Here is a 21669-nt window from a genome sequence, read left to right on the forward strand (position 1 = left end):
TTATAATCTTTCCCTCTGGTATTATATTGGGCAGCGGAGACAGGGACAAGGCAGAAATAGGAGGTAAAACGTGTGGTTCCATTCTTTACAATACTCTCATTGCCTGAGTGAAAGAATAATAATGAATTGGGTGAAAAAAAAAAAAAAAAAAGAATTGGGTGGTGAGCTCGAATTGAAAGCTGATTAAGGAATTTTACTGACTTGGTAAGGCTCAGATTCTGAATCCCTAAATCTAGAAAGGGATTAACTCAACAGTGTTCCTATTGACATTTTTGGCCAGATAATTCTTCGCTGGCGGGGAGGGGGCTGTGCATTGCAGGATACTGAACAACATCCCTAGCCTTTACCCACTAGATGCCAGTAGCAACCCGTCTTCCCTACTCCCCCACCCACTCCCTAGTAGGGACACCAAAAATATCCCCTTCGGGACACTGGTCTAGAGAAATCGGTGGGAGATGTTAAAGGGGTATATGCAAGTGGACACTGTGGTGTGTGGCCACAACATCCCTTTAGGACCAAGATCTTTATCCGCTAGGAACAGTAACTGCTGATGGTACATAGTTGGGTCCCTCTTCAGGAACTGCCCAGGCCAGGAGGACTGCCTTACCCAAGGTTACAACCCCTTCCCATCTAGCCCGCATCCAATGACTGGCTCACAGGAGGAGGCACTTGCCCTCCTATGGGACAACTATGAAAGACCATTCTAGCTCCAAAGTTTCTCAGGGAATTGGCTAAGGCATCTGTTTGTAAATGCAGCACAGTTTAACTTGTCCCTCTGCCCAATGCTGCTTTCTTCCTTTCCTCACAGGTATTTCTCTTGAGAGCATTCCCCAGTAATACCTGCACACAAATCTCTGCTTTAGGGTTTATTTTCTAGGAAATCCAACCTAAGACAGGATAATAAAATTGTGACTCCATTCTATTTGGGAGTATACATGGTATTTCTGTTTTAAGTGGAATTGGGTCATTTACTGGGTGAATAAGAGTAGAATGAAAGAAGTAAGAGTTGATGAAAACTGCTAAAATAAACATCCTGTAATTAGAATTCCAAACTAAGATCTTAACCAAAATGGTAGTGGATAGAGAATTCATAACAACAGTTAACACATTCTGGGTACTTACTAAGTGTCATGAATTATGCTAAGCACCTTATATATATTATCTCTGTAATCCTATGAATTAATATATGAAATAGGAATTATTATTCCCATTTTATAGATAAGAAAACTGAGGTTCAGAGAAATTAAGTCCCATGTCTTAGGTCACATAGCCAGTAAGTGATTGAGCTAATAATCAAATCCTGGTCCATCCATCTCCAGACTTGTGTGCTCTATATGGATTTATGGCCACAGCCTCCTGAAAAGGCTCCCACCCCTATTTTTATCTCCCTCTAAATCATTTTTCATAATGCTGCTAGAGAGATACTTCTAAAATATAACTCTGACCATGGCCTTTCCCAGCTGAGAACTTTCTCCTTTATCTTTTGGATTAAGTTCAAACTCCTCAGCAGGGCATTTAAATACAGTCTTTCTTTCATGAGCTGACTCTTGACTATATCTCCAGCTTCATCCCTGTCCCAGAGCTCTGACAGCTCCTGTGGATGCTTTCTAATACTATAGCTATAGACATGTTTCTCTAACTATAAAGACGTTTTGTTTATTTGCCTAGCAAATATCAAGAGCTACTATTTACTAAGCCTGCTTTGTGCCGGATCCCATACTGGATGCTTTACATTATACATACATAATCTTTCATTTACTTCTCACAATAACCTAATGAAATAGCTACTATTATTCTCATTTTATAGCTGAGGAAGCTAAAGATCACTAAGGTTAGGTAACATCATAACAAAGTTAATGGCAGACCTTGGACATGAACTTAAATCTGTTTGATTCCTGTACTTTAAAAACTATTACACTAACAGCATTCAGTAGATGTTTATTAATTAGTTCTCCATCTTCTTCATTCTATGAACACCTGTAAGGCACAGACGTCAGAGGTAAAAATGTATACAGAAGCATTTTAATGTCACAGATGCCTGACATTTAGAAATTATTTTAAAACTTGAGTACCTACCTGCATGAGATCTTGAAGGCTCTCAAGAAAAGAAATCTCTGCTTCTACCATATAAAACTCTGCCAGGTGTCTCCGGCTCTGAGAATTCTCTGCTCGGAATGTTGGACCAAAGGTAAACACTTGAGTAAAAGCTCTGCAATTCAAGATTAACAGTGTAAAAACAGGATTCACATGATTAATTTTAAGTATTTAAAATATTCAGTAAGCTCTTAAGAAAAAAAAAAGTTCTGCGCCTCTGTCTTGTCCACAAATCCACACGTATTAGCTGCCACATTTCTTTAATGGGTGATTATAATAGTTTCATTAAAAATGTTACATTTATAGAAACCATTTTATTCCAAAGGAATTTGCAAATGCTTTACAAACCCTATGGCTTACTAAATATAGAATTATAACCACTTCTGGATGCACTCTACTGCAGCTGCCTTAAACAGCAGGCAACTACATTTCACAGCAATTGAGAACAAAGTAAAGGAAAAATACCACAGCCCAAGAAGCCACACAGAGAATCTAGATAGTAACAATCAAAACCAGAATTTCATGTGGATAAGGCAAGCCAATCATTTTCTAAATATATGAAAAAAAATTATCAGATATGTATGGTGATTTGCCTTGTTAGGCCTACTCAAGTCCTTTACGCCCACCTAGGAGTTTTAATCAATGCTCAGTGAGCCCTGACATTTGGGGGGTGGGGTGGATTTTGAAGAACTGTCTGCTTTACTCTCTGGTTTTCAAGAAGGGCTATAGTTCAACAACATAAACGGGGAAAAAATTCTTATTTTTAAATTTCTGCAGAGAAGCGAACATGACACCTTCATTCTTTCTTTTTTTTTTTTTTGTGCGGTACGTGGGCCTCTCACTGTTGTGGCCTCTTCCGTTGCAGAGCACAGGCTCCGGACGCACAGGCTCAGCGGCCATGGCTCACGGGCCCGGCCGCTCCGCGGCATGTGGGATCCTCCTGGACTGGGGCACGAACCTGTATCCCCTGCATTGGCAGGCGGACTCTCAACCACTGTGCCACCAGGGAAGCCCCCTTTTTAAAAAAAATTTACTTAATTTATTTATTTTTGGCTGTGTTGGGTCTTCGTTGTTGTGCGCGGGTTTTCTCTAGTTGCAGTGAGCTGGGGCTACTCTTCATTGCGGTGTGTGGGCTTCTCATTGCAGTGGCTTCTCTCGTTGCTGAGCATGGGCTCTAGGCCTGTGGGCTTCAGTAGTTGTGACATTTGGGCTCAGTAGTTGTTGCGCACAGGCTTAGCTGCTCTGCAGCATGTGGGATCTTCCCGGACCAGGGATCGAACCCGTGTCTCCTGCATCAGCAGGCGGATTCTTTTTTTTTTTTTTTCCGGTACGCGGGCCTCTCACTGTTGTGGCCTCTCCCGTTGTGGAGCACAGGCTCCGGACGCGCAGGCTCAGCAGCCATGGTTCACGGGCCCAGCCACTCCGCGGCATGTGGGATCTTCCCGGACCGGGGCACGAACCCGTGTCCCCTGCTTCGGCAGGCGGACTCTCAACCACTGTGCTACCAGGGAAGCCCAGCAGGCGGATTCTTAACCACTGGGCCACCAGGGAAGTCCCGAGGACCAAATAATCTTTGAATTTTAAGGTTTTGCTAGAACAAAACAAGAGGTTTGGGGCTCCTTAGCTGTTATCCTCAACACTCTTCATTTATCATTAGTCAAATAATATCAAGATCAGAAAACAGTACAGAAAACGGATTGTAGATATACATACCAGTATTTTTTTGTTGTGTTGTTTTTTTTTTAAGTAAAGATACTTTGGGAAATTAAACAGTGAAACAATTATAGTGGAAATCATGAGATTTATTTTTTCTTTCAAAGGCCATTTCAGTTAAGGCCTAGTTGGTAAGGAGCTTAGGAATTTATGTCTTGGTTCTACAGCCACCTCTCTGAGACCATGATCAGTTACCCTCCAAGAATCTTAGTTTTTAATGGAAAAACAAACCGTAAGAATTCAAAATATTACTATATAACCTCTCTCCCAAGATTCAGATCCAGACTTGCTTACTAGAATGTTCCTAAAAACACTGACCTTACCTTGTCCAAAACGAAAACTCTTACCTTGCTCCCCAAAACAAGCAAAAACAAAATAATGAACAGTACATTTTCCCCAGCTCTGTTAATCTTAGCTAACCCACCTCGTCACCCAAACCAGATCCCCATCCCTCCCTCACCGCCCACATACTTCCCTATCATATTGATCACAGAATTATATTGTTTATACCTAGGGAAACTCTTGCAGATCTAGAGACTCTTCTTTATTTCCACAACTTTGTCTTGTGTCAACTCTTGTGTCTGTAACCTGCCTTTCTTCCTCCAGTCCCAAACTACTATACGTTTTCAAACTCAAATCTGATTATATCAGCCCTAATTTAAAAATCTTCAATGGTTCTCCCCTACTCAAAGGTTAAAATTCAAACTCCTAACTTTGACTGGACCTTCCTTCACAAAGCCTTTTCTCCAGCACACTGAGGATACTCTCCTTACATGCCCCACATGCCTTTAGGCTTTTTCATTGGCTGTCCCCTCTCTGTAGTGCCCGTCCTTTGTTCCTCTCTCTCCAAATGGCAAATTCCCATCCATCCTTCAAGACTTGACTTAAATGTCACTTTCTCTTTGTAACCTTACCATACACCCCCAAATTTATTGTTCCCTCCTTTCTATGACTGTAACACTTTGTTTATACATTTATTATACAGACTGTATCACTTAGAAATATAATTGTGCATTTTGTATCTTTCTCCCTCAATAAACTATGAAATATTCTACAGTAGGAAAAATGTTTTATTCATCTTTGCAACTTCAGTGCCTAAGATAAAACAGGTGCTCAAGTTGAATGAATAATAATGAGGATGACAGGCTTCTTCAGTTGTAAACTGGAAAAGCACAACATCCTTATAAACAGTAACATTACAAATAATGTACAGAAAAATACTCAGATATATTTTACTGTGGCTGTTACTCAATAGCTAAAATGGGACAAACAATTTAGGTCTGCCCCAAACAATAAATTCAAAAATTACAGGACCTCGAGCTTCTAATCTATGACTATGCGATCTCTAGGTAGGTTGGCAATAGTATATTTAAATAAATAAAACGACATTCTTTTCTGGCACTGCATCACATGAAATTGTACATACAGATGTTCACTAATAACAAAGAATATTCTATTGAAATTTTCCAGGGCATGAATAGAAACTCCATGGCATTGGTGGAATTTACTTTGGAGGCTCTGAGGAAGACTTCTAAGAAATGGGCAGTTATCATCCTGAAATACAAGGAGGCCAATGGGATTGCTGTTCAAAAGAGACACATTATATATGTATTAAGGTACTAGAAACAGAGAAAACAACGGTATCTAAAAAGAACTACAGATTCAAGTCACAAGGGCACCTACTTCTCACATGGATAGGGAGGGAGCTCCAAGATATTTAACAATAGGGATTTTTTATTTAACAATGGTTAATGATTTTCTCTAGCAATACAGGGTAAACTCTCTTGTATAAAATATAGAAGAGGATCAAGGATTTTTATTTTAGTAAGGATTAGATTCTAATTGTGGTACCCCAAAGTTAAGTATTATTCTAATAGGGTAAAGTAAAAATCAATGGCCATGGTGCTTTCTCTGAATTAACAAAAAGATAAAATAAGCTGGAAGGTATGTTGACAAATTCCCTAATTTAGCATCAAGTTGTTAAGCAGATAAATGTTTAAATCATTCAATAAAGATCACCCCAGGTCAGCGTCCAGTGTTCTATAATACAGTAGTGAAAGTAGTAGTAGTGATAGTGGCTACCATTAGCAAGTGCTCCTTGTGGGCCAGGCATTAGATGTGAGAACCTTACAGTTAACTCCTTTATTATAACTCAATAAAGGATACATTGTTACTTCTATTTTTCAGTCTAAGAAATTGAAGTTCAGAGAGGTTAAGAAGCTTTTTCAAAAGTTATAGTCATAGCCTAACAAGTGGTAGAGGCCAGATTCAACTCTAGCTCTGACTCTAATGATCACAGCCTTCATTATGATATTAAAATAATGATGCTCATAACTGAACATGGACAAACCCAGTAAATAAGAGAGAAAAATTTGTAATATGCACTCCCCGCCTTCTCAAAGATAACTAGGGTGAGTAGTTTGGTATATTTCTCTTCCTTGTGAATAGCTTATTTGTTTTATGTATTAAAATTATAGCTCCCTAGGATATGCTGCTTTCATGCAAATAATGAGAAGATAAATTTTAATCAATATTTTGTAAACTTTAGCAAGACATTTAGCCTTTCTGGTCTTCAAATTCTTACATGAGTGGGAGGTGCAGGCAGTTTGGCATTATTCTCTAGTATCTTTTACATAATTTTGTTTCTAGGTCCATGTGAAATCACGATTATTTTAATTTATGCTGATTTCTTCTTTTTCCTCCGTCTTCCACACACATGAAAGCAATTTGCAGCAAGGCCTGGCCCAAGCCATAGTTAAAATAAGATCTGAGAACAAGGCCATTACTAAAATAAGATACAAAACCAGGTGAAAGGCCAGTACTGCTGTGAGAAGAGACCAGCAGAGAAAGAAAACACTCAGTACTAAGAATCATTCTTGTGCCAATTATGGAGAAAGGGAAGCTATATATGGAAAGTCCATGAGCTTGGAGTTGACGTTTAAGATAACAAAAGTACATTCAATACACATCAGCTAAGATAACTACAAAAATGGCTTTTTAAAAATAAAAAGTAAAGTTACCAAAAAATGGTTCTGCAAAGGTCACTTTCTCCCTTGTGTGGAGTTTTATGAAGCCCTACATTGGCAAGTGGATTATTATAAAGTAGTCACTGATTGCTTTGCCATTTATTCCTTCTGGCCCTGAAATTTAAGAGCTAATCTTTATATTTTGAAAGAAAAGAGGAATTACTGCCTTTTTAGCTGGGGAAGAACTTATCGTTCAGCATATGGGGGATCAGCAACTTTCCCTAAGGCTGCCCACTCCCAACCTCCTATCACTTCCCTACTGTCATTCAGGAAACATTCATTGAACTGAGGTGAACTCAAAGACAACTTTAAACGGACTTTTAAAACAGTCTTTGTCAAGTGGTATTCCCATCATCCAGAAAACAATCATCTATATTATTACTGCTTTGTATCTACTGGATTATCAATACTGTGACATATTTGTCACTCACTGCTTCTACATGCCTAACAGAGTGGACACCAGACACCTCCTTTTCAGCTTACCCCCTTTCCTCTATCTTGCAATAGTACACTTGGTGAATGGGTTTATAAAGAGATGTAGCTCTCACCATTCATCAACTCTTAACAAGATGTCTTAGCGAGGATGCACTGTAAAATCTAAAAATTTCTTCTTTACCACAACTGCTAAACATTTCTGCAAAATTAATTTTCTTTAACATGTCCTAAGTATCTGATTTAGAACTGAATTTGAGGTCCAAGCAAATTTAATCTTAATTGTATAATGAGATTCAAAGTTCGACAGAGTCTGACAACAATCCTGCTAAAGGGACTGGAGGGTTGGCTACTCTTCTCTGATGAGCATATGAACTGGGGGAAGGACATTTAGCAAAGGGAATATGAAGCACACAGGTCCTAAGGTAGGAAAGAGCCTGACAAGTTTGAAGAACAGAAGCAGGCCAGCAGCAAGACGAATGGTAAGAGATGAGGTCAAAGAGTTTGGAAGGGATCAGAACATGTAGGGTCTTCCTTGTGAGCCACGGTAAAGAGAGTCTGAATTTTATTTAATACTCCTTGAAATACTCTCTCCTCTTGGAATATTTAACACTGTATTCTCCTAGTTTTCCTATTTATCTGATCTCCACCTCTGTCTCCTTCTACATACACTAGCTATTCATTAAACACTAGCACTCTTTGAACCGTAGTCCTAGAATCTCTTTTCTCACTGTATACATTCTCCTTAAATGATCTCACTTCCATCAATTAATTTTCAATTAATTACCTATTGGCACACAATTCACAAATTTGTATCTCCTGCCCAGACTTCTTCTCTAAGCTCCAGAAGCATACATCCGCCTATTTAGTCCTTTCACTTGTCACAAACAGAACTCATGCCTCCCCTGACCCCCACACTGGCTTCAGTCTTCTTCCAACCTTCCAGGTCAATCCTCCCATTAGGGTCTTTAATAACACCATGTACTACTGTTCATAGAGCCTCTTAAAATTAAAATAAATGACATATACAGATGTAATTATTTGTTTAATGTCCATCTCTTTCACTAGACTGTAAATTTCATGAGTGACCTTATCTATTTTTTGGTTCCTTATAGTATCCTCAGTTCTTAACCCAGTGCATGACACACACTAGACAATTAAAATTTGTCAAATAACTAACTGATTTTCTGTAAAATATGCTGATCCCCAAACTTTGAACCTTTGAAACAGCACTGGGATGGGGGTGAGGATAGAGGAGTAAGAGGAAGGTGGTAAACAGAATATCAATTACTAAGCAAAAAATTCTGCTATTCCCTGAAATAATTTTTCACAGAAGGCACTAGGCGATAAAAGAATCAGTTTTTTGAAAAGACTGCCCATATATTATTTTTGCTCTGTAGGCAACAAGTATATCTTTGAAAAGGACTAGATCAGATGAACATCTCTAGTAAGCAAAGATTTTACTTTTTGAGAAACTAAAGTATTACCACATGAAAAAAATTTCCCTTAGTCTTATTCTACGTAAACAGAGAAGCACCTGCCTCTTTGGCTTCTGCGAGTGGATACCAACATGTTAAAACAAGTATTGCTACTTCATCATTCCTGTAATGATGGACTCTTCAGAGGACTGACTGAATTTAGAAAATAACATTAAAAAAATAATAAATTTATTTATTTAGGCTGTGTTGGGTCTTCATTGCTGCGTGTGGCCTTTCTCTAGTTGTGGCGAGTGGGAGCTACTTTTTGCTGCGGTGCACGGGCTTCTCTCGTTGCAGAGCACGGGCTCTAGGCCTGTGGGCTTCAGTAGTTGTGGCACTTGGGCTCAGCAGCTGTGGCTCGAGGGCTGTAGAGCACAGGCTCAGTAGTTGTGGTGCACGGGCTTAGTTGCTCCACGGCAGGTGGGATCTTCCCGGACTAGGAATCAAACCTGTGTCCCCTGCACTGGCAGGCAGATTCTTAACCACTGTGCCACCAGGGAAGTCCCAGAAAATAACACTTTTCTCAAGGGTCAAAGTTTGCTAATTGTTCTTTCTGTGTATTTGTCCTCACATTTTTAACAAGATACTAAAATCACCTTTTAAAAAAGGTATACATTTTGTCAACTGCATCTATTCATGCCTTGCCTAGATTATCCCTCTTGTATTTCTCATATTTAGCAGTCCTTGTACTGAGGACCATGAAAGAGACCATGTGAGAACTTTAATTTAGGTACATGCACCACATGGTATTTACATGTTATTTTAAGTCTACAAAGATTTCAAAGGTTTTCTGAGGCCTGATACTGTAGCAGTAGATGAGTCATTATGGCACTGAACTATCAACAATTTCCTGGGCTCAAGTCCTGTACTGATGACCCATACTTTTTAAAGGTCATCACAGTGATTAAGTTAAGCCTGTACTCTAAACACCTAAATTGAAATTCTGGGCCCTCCACTTATGAACTAGCCAAGTTAACTTCTTTGAGACTTAATTTTCCCATGTGAAAATGAAGTTAAGTATATATTTGTCATGAGGTTATTATAAAGATGAAACAATATGTAAAAAGTTTAATGTAATATTAACTATATGGTAAGTGTTCAACAAATGGGTAAGAGTTTTGTTTTTGTTTTTTTGTGTGTGCATCTCTTTTCTTTCCAAAGGTCTACAGTTCTGATTTGGTTGGTCTCAAGATCTCTTTATACTTTCAGTCAGTGCAAGAGATTTTGTTTATGTAGGTTATGTCTACCAATATCTATCATTAAAACTGATAAAATTTTAAAAAATTTATTAACTCATTTAAAAACAATGATAAACCCATCCTATGTCATAAAAACATCTTTTTAATAAAAATTCATAAGAGGAGTGGCACTGTTTTACATTTTTGTAAATCTCCTTCATATCTGGCTTAATAGAAGACAGCTGGGTTCTCATAACTGCTTATGCATTAAATCTGTTCTGCTATCACATGTTATGAAGACTTTGGAAAACTTCACTGTATACTCAAGAGAGAATAAAAATGAGAAAGACACAAAACAGTGGCTTACTATTATTATGAAAATAGTTTTCATCTCAAAGGACTTCTCTGAAAGGGTCTCAGAGGGCCCCAGATCAAACTTTGAGAACCACTACATTAGGCAATGATTCTTAAGGAGGAGTATTAATTCTGAGCTTTACCTCTGGAGACTTCCACTCAGAAAATATAGGGAGGGTTCTGGTCATGAGTATATTTAAAAGTTCTACAAGTAATTATTATGTGAACTCCTGATTAAGAACTACTACCTTAAAAAAAAGTTAAGATCACTAATCAATATACTTAAAAAAATTTTTGATGGCTATAATTTTTTAAATGGACAATAACATGTGTTGGTGAGGATGTGGAGAAACTCCTTGCACATGCTGGTGGGAATGTAAAATCCTGCAATTGCTGTGAAAAAGTCTGGTGATACCTTAAAAAGTTAAAAATAGAATTATCATATGACCCAGCATTTCCACTTCTGAGTACAAACACCAAAGAAATGAAAACAAGTGTTCAAAAAACTCCCTGTATGTAGATGTTCAAAGCAGCATTTTTCATAGTAGCCAAAAAGTAGAAACAATCCAAATGTTCACCAATGGATTAATGGATAAAAGAGATGTGGTATATCCATACAATGGAATATTATTCAGCCATTAAGAGGACCAAAGTACTAATATATCCTACAATATAAATGAACCTTGAAAACATGATGCTAAATGAAAAAAGACAAATACAAAAGGCCAGGGCTTCCCTGGTGGCGCAGTGGTTAAGAATCTGCCTGCCAGTGCAGGGGACATGGGTTCGAGCCCTGGTCTGGGAAGATCCCACATGCCGCGCAGCAACTAAGCCCGTGCACCACAACTACTGAGCCTGTGCTCTAGAGCCCACGAGCCACAACTACTGAGCCCGTGTGCTGCAACCACTGAAACCCATGCACCTAAAGCCCATGCTCCACAACAACTGAAGCCACCGCAATGAGAAGCCCACGCACTGCAACAAAGAGTAGCCCCCGCTGGACACAACCTGAGAAAACCCACGCGCAGCAACGAAGACCCAACGCAGCCACAAACAAAAAAAAACAAAAAACAAAAGGCCACGTACGGTATGATTTCTTTTCTATGAAATATCCAGACTAGGCAAATCCATAGAGACAGAAAGCAGAAAAGCGGCTGCCAAGGGCTAGGGAGAGGAGGGAATGGCAAATGACTGCATCACGGGTATGGGGTTTCCTTTTGGGGTGACAAAAATGTTCTGGAACTGTATAGTGGTGTTGGTTATACAATGTCACTAAAAGTAAATTTCATGTTATGTGTACTGAATTTTATCAAAATAGAATTTTTAAAAAGTTTATTGAAACTAATTGTCCATTAGTCACTTTACACGTTTTATTTTATTCTTGCTATTCTGTAAGGAGATAGCAAGTGGTGCTATCTACTCTATAAGGCAGGTGATTTCACTTCATTCACAGTGGAAGAAACTGAAGCTTAGACAAGTTAAGTAATTAGTACAGAGCAGTAAGTAATTAATACATGCACCCTAATGTTCACTGCAGCACTGTTTACAATAGCCAAGACATGGAAGCAACCTAAATGTCCACTGACAGAGGAATGGATAAAGAAGGTGTGGTACATATATACAATGGAATATAATTCAGCCATAACAAAAAAAACCAGCAAAGCTGGTTTTAACCAACACAATTTGACTCCATGGCCCACTTTCTGTTGTGCTGCATGTGTGCACTCTTCAAAACTAACAAAGTACAGCACAGTTGATCAACGGTCCCATAAACCCACAAAACACTACCATATGCTCCAAAGAGAAGTTTTGTACCTTAATGTCACTGTTATCTGATTGGTTTTTGCCTCTCTATACAAGGTCATTTCATTCTTGGTGGCTGTTCCTGATACACCTTCCTTCTTCCACTTGTTATGTCTGCAAGTGTCACTTCCTACCACTTACAGCTGCTTTTTTCTGTCTTATGCTTTATCTACAGCCCCTCCTTAGTGGAAAGGGGACAGTCATTTATAAGCTTTGATGGTCAATCAGGATACTTTTTCACTCCATTTTAGGTTACAAAAAATGATAACACAGAACACTGTGGATCCTAAAAGGTTAAACTTGAGTTAAAGGAGGCTTTGTTAGAAATAGTTAGATGACCTAGAGCAGTGGTTCTAAAACTTTAGCATGATTAGAATCACCTAGGGCTTGATAAAACACAGCTTGCTGGATCCCACTCTCAGAATTTCTGCTTCAGTAGGTCTTAGGGTAGGCCTGAGAGTTTATATTGCTACAAGTTGCCAGGTGATGCTGACGCTCCTGGTCCAAGGACAACACTTGGAGAACAAGTGACCTAGGGTGGTTCTCAATCTTGGTTGCATAGAATAATCTATGGTATCAATACTTCAGAAAACAATCTTGATTCAATGCAATCCCTATCAAATTACCAAAGCCAGTTTTTCACAGAACAAGAACAAAAAATCTTAAAATTTGTATGGAGAAACAAAGACCCCGAATAGCCAAAGCAATCTTGAGAAAGAAAAATGGATCTGGAGGAATCATACTCCCTGACTTGAGACTATACTACAAAGCTACAGTCATCAAAACAGTATGGTACTGCACAAAAATAGAACGATAGGTCAATGGAACAGGATAGAAAGCCCAGAAATAAACCTATGCACTAACAGTCAATTAATTTAAGAGAAAGGGGGCAAGACTATACGATAGTGGAAAGACAGTCTCTTTGACAATGGTGCTGAAAAACTGGACAGCTACATGTAAAAAAATGAAATTAGATCACTCTTTAACACCATACACAAAAATAAGCTCAAAATGGATTAAAGACCTAAATGTGAGACACAACACTATAAAACTTCTAGAGGAAAACACAGGCAGAACACTCTCTGACATAAATCGCAGCAATATCTTTTCCAATCTGTCTCCTAGAGTAATGGAAATAAAAATAAAAATAAACAAATGGGACCTAATTAAACTCAAAAGCTTTTGTACAGCAAAGGAAACCATAAACAAAACAAAAAGACAACCCACAGAATGGGAGAAAATATTTGCAAATGACGTGACCAACAAGAGATTAGTCTCCAAAATTTACAAACGGCTCATGAGGCTTAATATCATCAAAACAAATAACCCAATCAAAAAATGGGCAGAAGACCTGAATAGACATTTTTCCAAGGAAGACATATGGATGGCCAAGAGGCACATGAAAAGATGTTCGACATCACTAATGATTAGAGAAATACAAATCAAAACTACAATGAGATATCACCTCACACCAGTCAAAATGGCTATCATCAAAAAATTCACCAACAATAAACGCTGGAGAGAGTGCAGAGATAAGGGAACACTCCTACACTGTTGGTGGGAATGGAATGTAAATTGGTACAGCCACTATGGAGAACAGTATGGAGATTCCTTAAAAAACTAAAAATAGAGCTACCATATGACCCGGCAATCCCACTCCTTAGCATATACCTGGAGAAAGACATTGTCTGAAAGAATACATGCACCCTAATGTTCACTGCAGCACTGTTTACAATAGCCAAGACATGGAAGCAACCTAAATGTCCACTGACAGAGGAATGGATAAAGAAGGTGTGGTACATATATACAATGGAATATAATTCAGCCATAACAAAGAATGAAATAATGCCATTTGCAGCAACACTGATGGACCATGGACCTAGAGACTGTCATACTGAGTGAAGTAAGTTAGACAGAGAAAGAGAAATATCGTATGATATCGCTTATATGCGGAATCTAAAAAGAAATGATACAAATGAACATATTTACAAAACAGAAAGAGACAGACTTAGAGAATGAACTTATGGTTACGGGGGTTGGGGAGGGTGAAGGGAAGGCATAGTTAGGGAGGTTGGGATTGACATGTACACAGTGCTATATTTTAAAAGGATAATCAACGAGAACCTACTGTATAGTACAGGGACCTCTGCTCAACGTTATGTGGCAGCCTGGATGGGAGGGGAGTCTGGGGGAGAATGGATACATGTACATGTATGACTGAGTCGCTTTGCTGTGAATCTGAAACTGTCACAACATTGTTAATTCGCTATGCTCAAATATAAAATAAAAAGTTAAAAAAACAAACAAAACAAGCAAACAAAACCCTAATCTTGATGCCCAGAAAAACCAATTAAATCTGCTTTTCTGGGGACCTGAGCTGAAATCTGATGCATCTGTATTTTTAAAAAAGCTCTTGAGACATTCCAACCACTGATCTAGACCTTCTAATTACCAATTATGATTGAAAGTAAAAGGTACCAACGATACAAAAGGTGTTATTTCACAAAAAGGGTACGATTTGCATAAAAGCTATGGACTAAGAATGATATACAACATTTCTAATATTCCTGACAGATTCCAAATCAGAGCTTGGTCTATAAACATAAAAGCACAAAGGGATCATGGCAGACTAGAAACAGAGGCAAGCTCCCTTCAAAGGAGCATTTAGCTTATAGGAATAATGCAGAAAAGTCTCTATTTCTTTGCATTCATCTTCCCTGAATTCTAGAAGGTGGGGGAGTGGGAGAGGGAGGGGGTGGAGGCAGAGGAAGGAGGGAAGAGGAGAAGAGGATGAAGACAGACACAAACAGAATAGAGAAATGTTCTTTTGGACCCTGCAGTAAGTCTTTCACATGTGTACCAAGTGAAAGACGAATTAAATCTGTTTCACAGTTGCACTGTATGCACTAGCAAAACATGAGGAAAAAACATCCACCAGTAGTAAAATAGATAATTTTTGGCATATTCATACAAAGGGAATACCCTACAGTAGTGAAAACATTACACAGCATGGATCTAACTTAGGAGTATAATGTTAAGTGAGTAAACTAAGTCACAGAATATATACATATGATTCTATTTATACAAAATATAAAAACTTTTAAACTAAACTGTGTATTATTTATAAATATGAACATAAGTGATAAAACCATAAAGGAAAGGAATGATAAACACAAAATTGAGATTAGTAGCTAGTTTTCATGGGGAGGGAAGAGGACGTGATTAGAAAAGAATATGCAGGAGACTAAAGAATTGAAGCATTTTGGGGGACTCAGGTGTTGATTGTATCATTATTCTTTGTTTTACCCATACATCTATTTAAGATGTTTAATTTTGTGTCTATGCAATATTTAGATATCAAAAAAGAGTCAGGATGGGCAAGCTAATGGGACGCACTGAAACCATAAAATAACAAAATTATACTAAAATTTAAAGGGAAGGCATTGGCAACAGAGCTCACAACACCTACCAAGCCACCACTGAGTTCTTCAAGCTTCTGACCTTTCCCTTCTGACTGTATATTCAATTTAATTCAAAAAATATTAATACATACTGAATACCTACATTTTCCCAGCATCATTACTATGCTAAGGGCAAAAGAAACTGCCAAACAGCACATGGTAAGTTTGCATTGTTCAACATGGTGGCTACTTATAGTTACACTAATTAAATTTAAATAAAGTTAATAAAAATTCAGTTCCTCAGTCACACTAGCTGCATTTCAAATGCTAAATAGCCACATACAGCTAGTGGCTACCATACTGGTCAGTGCGGATCAGAGCATTCCCGTGACTGTAGTAAGTTCTGCTGTCCAGCACTGAAGTCAACTGTTGAAATCTCAATAAATGCAGAAGACAATCAACTGGGAAAAAAATGTGCATTCAGACAATGGAACATGAGGAAAGGGATCAACGGAGGAGAGAGTTATTGGGTACATCTTCTGAATTTGTTCCAGTGCCCAGTCACACATATCCTGTTTTTCCCACATCTATTGCTCTGCCATACCAGACCTCTTTTCCCCTCTTCTGATATGACTTTCAGAGTCATTAATGCACAACGGCAGAATTATTCAGTAAACCATACTTGCAACTTTTGTTAACTTTCCGTCTATATGAGTGCATAACTCTCAGAATCAGGCTTTTCTAGGTTCTTTACTCAAAGCGAGCAAACTATAAGTCATTTTATTCATCATCAAGATGAGGATGAATGAACTATTCTCCAATGGTCGTAGCTCCCTGAGAAAGAATATCCAAAACAGATACATGATGAAATGGATACTGCCTCCATCTTCTGATTTGGCTTCACTTATAAATACATCTCTCAATGCTACAAAGAAACAGCTAGTGCTGTAATAGATACTAAAAACAAATATTCTTAATGATATAGATCATGGTATGATTGACACAAAATGTAGAGAGACTCTGGATTTGGATCTGAGCAGTTATTTTCAAACTCCCAAGTCACACCCAATCCTCAACAGCTATATATGAAATACATTATCAAATCAAACACATATTTTGGCTACAAGGGGGCATGCACAAAAATTTTTGAGATATTTCCTTGTACAGCACTCCCTGAAGTACTGTCTGACTAGAGTTGAAATGTTTTCACTGAATCTCATACTCTACTGTCCTGAAGTAGAATCAGGAGGAAAGCACAGAATTACCCAGTTGAAGAAACTAAGGAAGGTCACTAAATGATGTTCCAGAAACAAAAACTTTAGGTTTTTGTCTTTATCTCGCAATCTCAATCATAATTCATATACTAAATCAGCCTCTTAAATGTGAAATATGGATGGCTAAGGTTTTGCACATTCTCCAAATTGCAGACATTTATGTGGCACAGCAGTTTACTGTCCTATGAACCTGTTTCAAGTGGCAAAACACAGGTTTTATTTTTTTCAGTGTGGGGGTATATCATGAGAGATCAAGTTGGGATTGACATCAGGAGAAACAAAAATAATATGAATACCAACTAATGTATGTTACTAAGCTTATTTGTTACAAATTCTTTCTCACAATTTCTACTGTGAGAAAGAAGCAAAAACCATGGCTGAGTTTCTTTATTAGCAATTTCTTCTAGAGGAGCAAAGATGAAGTTTCCTTTTATTTTGTAGAAAAGGAAGTAAATTTATTTTGGTAAAGTAAAATACACAGAAGTTTTTCAGTGGTTTCTATAATTCATGCACATAGCTTACAGGTGAATTTTTAAAATATTGATTTTTCTTAAAAGACACAAAAATTTCTGAATTCATACAAAGAAGAACTCGTACCAACAACATGGGAATATAAAATGAAATTTTTCTTTCATATAATACGGGTACTTTGAAATATCTAAATAAATTGAATATAATATTATTCCAAGTTCATTAATGCATTTTCTGATTGGAGACATTTTTTTCCCCAACTAGAAGAGATTGATGAAATAAGTCAAAAGCACATAAGTAATTCAAGCCCACAGATCATATCAGCCAAGAAGAAACAGATACAGCAGCTTAGGGCCTAGCTATGTGTCCTTACCTTACAATCATCATTTTCTACCATAAAGTCAAATTTATTTATTTCTTCAACAAATAGTTATTAGGCTACTAACCACTATGGAAAATGTCGACATAAATAAGGCATGACCTTTACCTTCAAGGAACTTACAGACTAGTAGGGAGATCACAAACCCAAACGTACAAGCTACAATTATAAAATTCCTAGGGAAAAAACACAGAAGAAAATCTGTGCAACCTTTTGAATAGGATACAAAAATCATGAATCATATAAGGAAGAAAACTGATAAAGTATACACCAACAAAATAAAAGACTCTGGTCTTCAAAAGACACTGTAAAAAAGATGGAAAGGAAAGGCAGACTGGGGGAAGGTATTTGCAATACATAAATCTGATAAAGGGCTAGTATCCAGAACATATAAAGAATCCTTATAACTTCATAAACAGATGGAAAGATCTGTGTTCTTGGATTGGAAGAATCAATATTGTTAAAACGGTCATATTACCCAAGGCAATCTACAGATTCAATGCAATCCCTATCAAATTACCAATGGCATTTTTCACAGAATTAGAACAAAAAATTTTAGAATTTGTATGGAAACACAAAAGATCCCGAATAGCCAAGACTATTTCTCAAACAGTCTTGAGAAAAAAAGAATAGAGCTAGAGGAATCATGTTCCCTGGCTTCAGAATACACTATAACATTACAGGCATCAAACCATATGGTACTGGCACAAAAACAGACACATAGATCAGTGGAGCAGGATAGATAGCCCAGAAATAACCCACACACTTATGGTCAATTAATCTATGACAAAGGAGGCAAGAATATAACAATGGAGAAAAGACAGTCTCTTCAATAAGTGGTGCTGGGAAAATTGGACAGCAACATATAAAAGAATGAAATTAGAACATTCCCTAATACCGTATACAAAAATAAACTCAAAATGGATTAAAAACCTAAATGTGAGACCAGATATTATAAAGCTCCTGAAGGAAAACACAGGCAGAACACTCTTTGACATAAATTGCAGCAATAGTTTTTTGGATCTGACTCCTAGAGTAATTGAAATAAAACCAAAACTAAACAAATGGGACCTAAGCAAACTTAAAAGCTTTTGCACAGCAAAGGAAACCACAAACCAAACGAAAAGACAACCAACAAAAAGGGAGAAAATATTTGCAAACAATGCGACCAACAAGGGATTAATTTCAAAATATACGAGCAGCTCAATATTAAAAAAACAAACAACTCCATCAAAAAATGGGCAGAAGACCTAAACAGACATTTCTCCAAAGAAGACATACAACTGGCCAACAGGCATGTGAAAAGATGCTCAATATCACTATTTATTAGAGAAATGCAAATCAAAACTACAATGAGGTATCACCTCACACCAGTCAGAATGGCCATCATCAAAAAGTCTACAAATAGTAAATGATGGAGAGGGTGTGGAGAAAAGGAACCCTCCTGCACTGTTGGTGGAAATAAAAATTGGTTCAGCCACAGTGAAGAACAGTCTGGAGGTTCCTTAAAAAACTAAAAATACAGGTACTGTATGATCCAGCAATCCCACTTCTGGGCATATATCCAGAAAAGACAAAAACTTGAATTTGAAAAGATACATGCACTCGAATGCTCATAGCACGACTATTTACAATAGCCAAGACACAGAAGCAACCTAAGTGTCCATCGACAGAAGAATGGATAAAGAAGATGTGATATATATAATGGAATATTACTCAGCCATAAAAAAGAATGTAATAATGCCACTGGCAGCAACACGGATACTTCTAGAGATTATCATATTAAGTGAAGTGAGACAGAGAAAGACAAATATCATACGATATCACTTATATGTGGAATCTTAAAAAATGAGAGAAATGAACTTATTTACACAACAAAAAATAGACTCACAGACATAGAAAACAAATTTATGGTTACCAAAAGGGAAGCAGGGTGAGCGGGGCGGAGGGATAAATTAGGAGTTTGGGATTAACAGATACACACTACTATATATGAAATAAATAAACAACAAGGACCTACTGTATAGTACAGGGAACTAAATTCAATATCTTGTAATAACCTACAATGGAAAAGAATCTGAAAAAGAACTGATTGATATATATATATATATATACACAAAACCTATATACATATATATATAGGTAAATATATATATATGTATAACTGAATCACTTTGCTGTACACCTGAAACTAACATAACATTGTAAATAACTATACTTCAACTAATAAAAAAAGGAAAAGAACTCTTATAACTCAATAATGAGAAGACAACCTAATAAAAATGGCAAATTAATTCAAAAGACAATTCATAAAAGAAAATATATGAATGACCAGTAAGCACATGAGAAAAAAGTTTAATACTATTAGTTATCACAGAAATGCAAATTAAACTATAATGAGATATATGCTTACTAGGATGATTAAAAAAATACAATACCAATTTTTGTCAAAGATATGGAGCAAACAGAACTCTTATCCATTGCCAGATAGTACAAGTACTTCAGAAAACTGTTCTGGGAGTTCCTTCTAAAGTTAATCATACATTTACCATACAACCCAGAAACTCCTAGGTATTTACCCAAGGGAAATGAAAATATATATGAACATAATATGGGCATAGGTACATTAATTTTCACAGAGCTTCATTCATAACAGGTGAAACAACCCAAGTTTCTACCAAAAGATGAATGAATTAACAAGTTGTATATACATGCAATGGAATAATATTCAGCATTAAAAAGGAACAAACTGGGCTTCCCTGGTGGCACAGTGGTTAAGAATCTGCCTGCTAATGCAGGGGACACGGGTTCGAGCCCTGGTCTGGGAAGATCCCACATGCCGCGGAGCAACTAGGCCTGTGAGCCACAACTACTGAGCCTACGCGTCTGGAGCCTATGCTCCGCAACAAGAGAGGCCGCGATAGTGAGAGGCCCGCGCACCGCGATGAAGAGTGGCCCCCGCTTGCTGTAACTAGAAAAAGCCCTCGCACAGAAACGAAGACCCACACAGCCAAAAATAAAAATAAATAAATGGGCTTCCCTGGTGGCGCAGTGGTTGAGAGTCCGCCTGCCGATGCAGGGGACGCGGGTTCGTGCCCCGGTCCGGGAAGATCCCACATGCCGCGGAGCGGCTGGGCCCATGAGCCATGGCCGCTGAGCCTGCGCGTCCGGAGCCTGTACTCCGCAACGGGGAGAGGCCACAACAGTGAGAGGCCCGCGTACCACAAAAAAATAAATAAATAAAGGAACAAACTACTGGATGAACCTCAAAAGTATTATGTTAAGTGAAAGACATCATATAGAGATGACTAAATACTGTATGATACCATTTATATAAAAATTAAATATTATATAAACAGTATATGAAATTCTAGAAAGGGGAAATCTATGATGAGAAAAAACAGATCACTCATTGCCTAGGGCACAGAGATGGGGAGGGAGACTGACTGCAAATGGCAATGAGGGGATTTTTTTAGGGTGATAAAAGTATTGTTTTTTATCACAGTGGAGATTACAAAGGTTTAGACATTTTTCAAAATTTATTGAACTGTACATTTAAAATGGGTGCATTTTTTGGTATGTGAAGTATACTCAATAAAGTTGATTGAGAAGCAACAATAACGAAAAGAGATTGTACATTGGCTTATTCCATTACTTAACTATTTAAATTATAATCTTGTCCCAACTGTAGCATAAAAGGTGAAGAGTTAGGCTCATCGAACCACAGAAGGGGCACAGCAATGATCTCCTTCAAAGTACAGAAGAATCCAGAACACAGTGAACCTCACTGTCAACGTAACTGACCACAGCTCCGAGGACAGATTAGGACCTAAACTATTCTTATAGTTTATTTCTGCTTTGGTCTTCAAATTATGACAGGTATCTGATTTTTGTGTCCTAACCCCTTCCTTCGTTCCAGTCACTGGTTTTAGTTTGATGTCTTCTGAGTCCTGAATCCTGGCAGACTCACAATTTGTCCCAATCCTCTGCTATGCGTAAACTCCAATTCTGTTACTGTTGTAAAACAACTTGATTACTAGGTGTCAGCTATTCTTTCTGCTTATAC

The 21669-nt window shown here is 37.7% G+C and overlaps 1 protein-coding gene across 16 annotated transcripts in view; it reads right to left on the bottom strand.

The window, feature by feature from the left end:
- The window catches only part of NARS2 (asparaginyl-tRNA synthetase 2, mitochondrial), a 142724-nt gene that overhangs the window by 38707 nt on the left and 82348 nt on the right, over positions 1 to 21669 (bottom strand). For all 16 annotated transcript variants that reach the window (XR_003428103.1, XR_003428104.1, XR_003428100.1 and 13 more), the window contains one exon: positions 2077 to 2209. Coding sequence is in view for 1 of the 16 variants with exons in the window: in XM_027083509.1 (XP_026939310.1) it covers positions 2077 to 2209 (133 nt within the window). In the remaining 15 variants the exon portion in view is untranslated. The remainder of the gene's footprint in view (positions 1 to 2076; positions 2210 to 21669) is intronic.

Source organism: Aethalodelphis obliquidens, unplaced genomic scaffold (genome assembly GCF_003676395.1).
Source record: "Aethalodelphis obliquidens isolate GAN/ISIS:26980383/991018 unplaced genomic scaffold, ASM367639v1 scaffold50, whole genome shotgun sequence".
NCBI classification, from domain to species: Eukaryota; Metazoa; Chordata; class Mammalia; order Artiodactyla; family Delphinidae; genus Aethalodelphis; species Aethalodelphis obliquidens.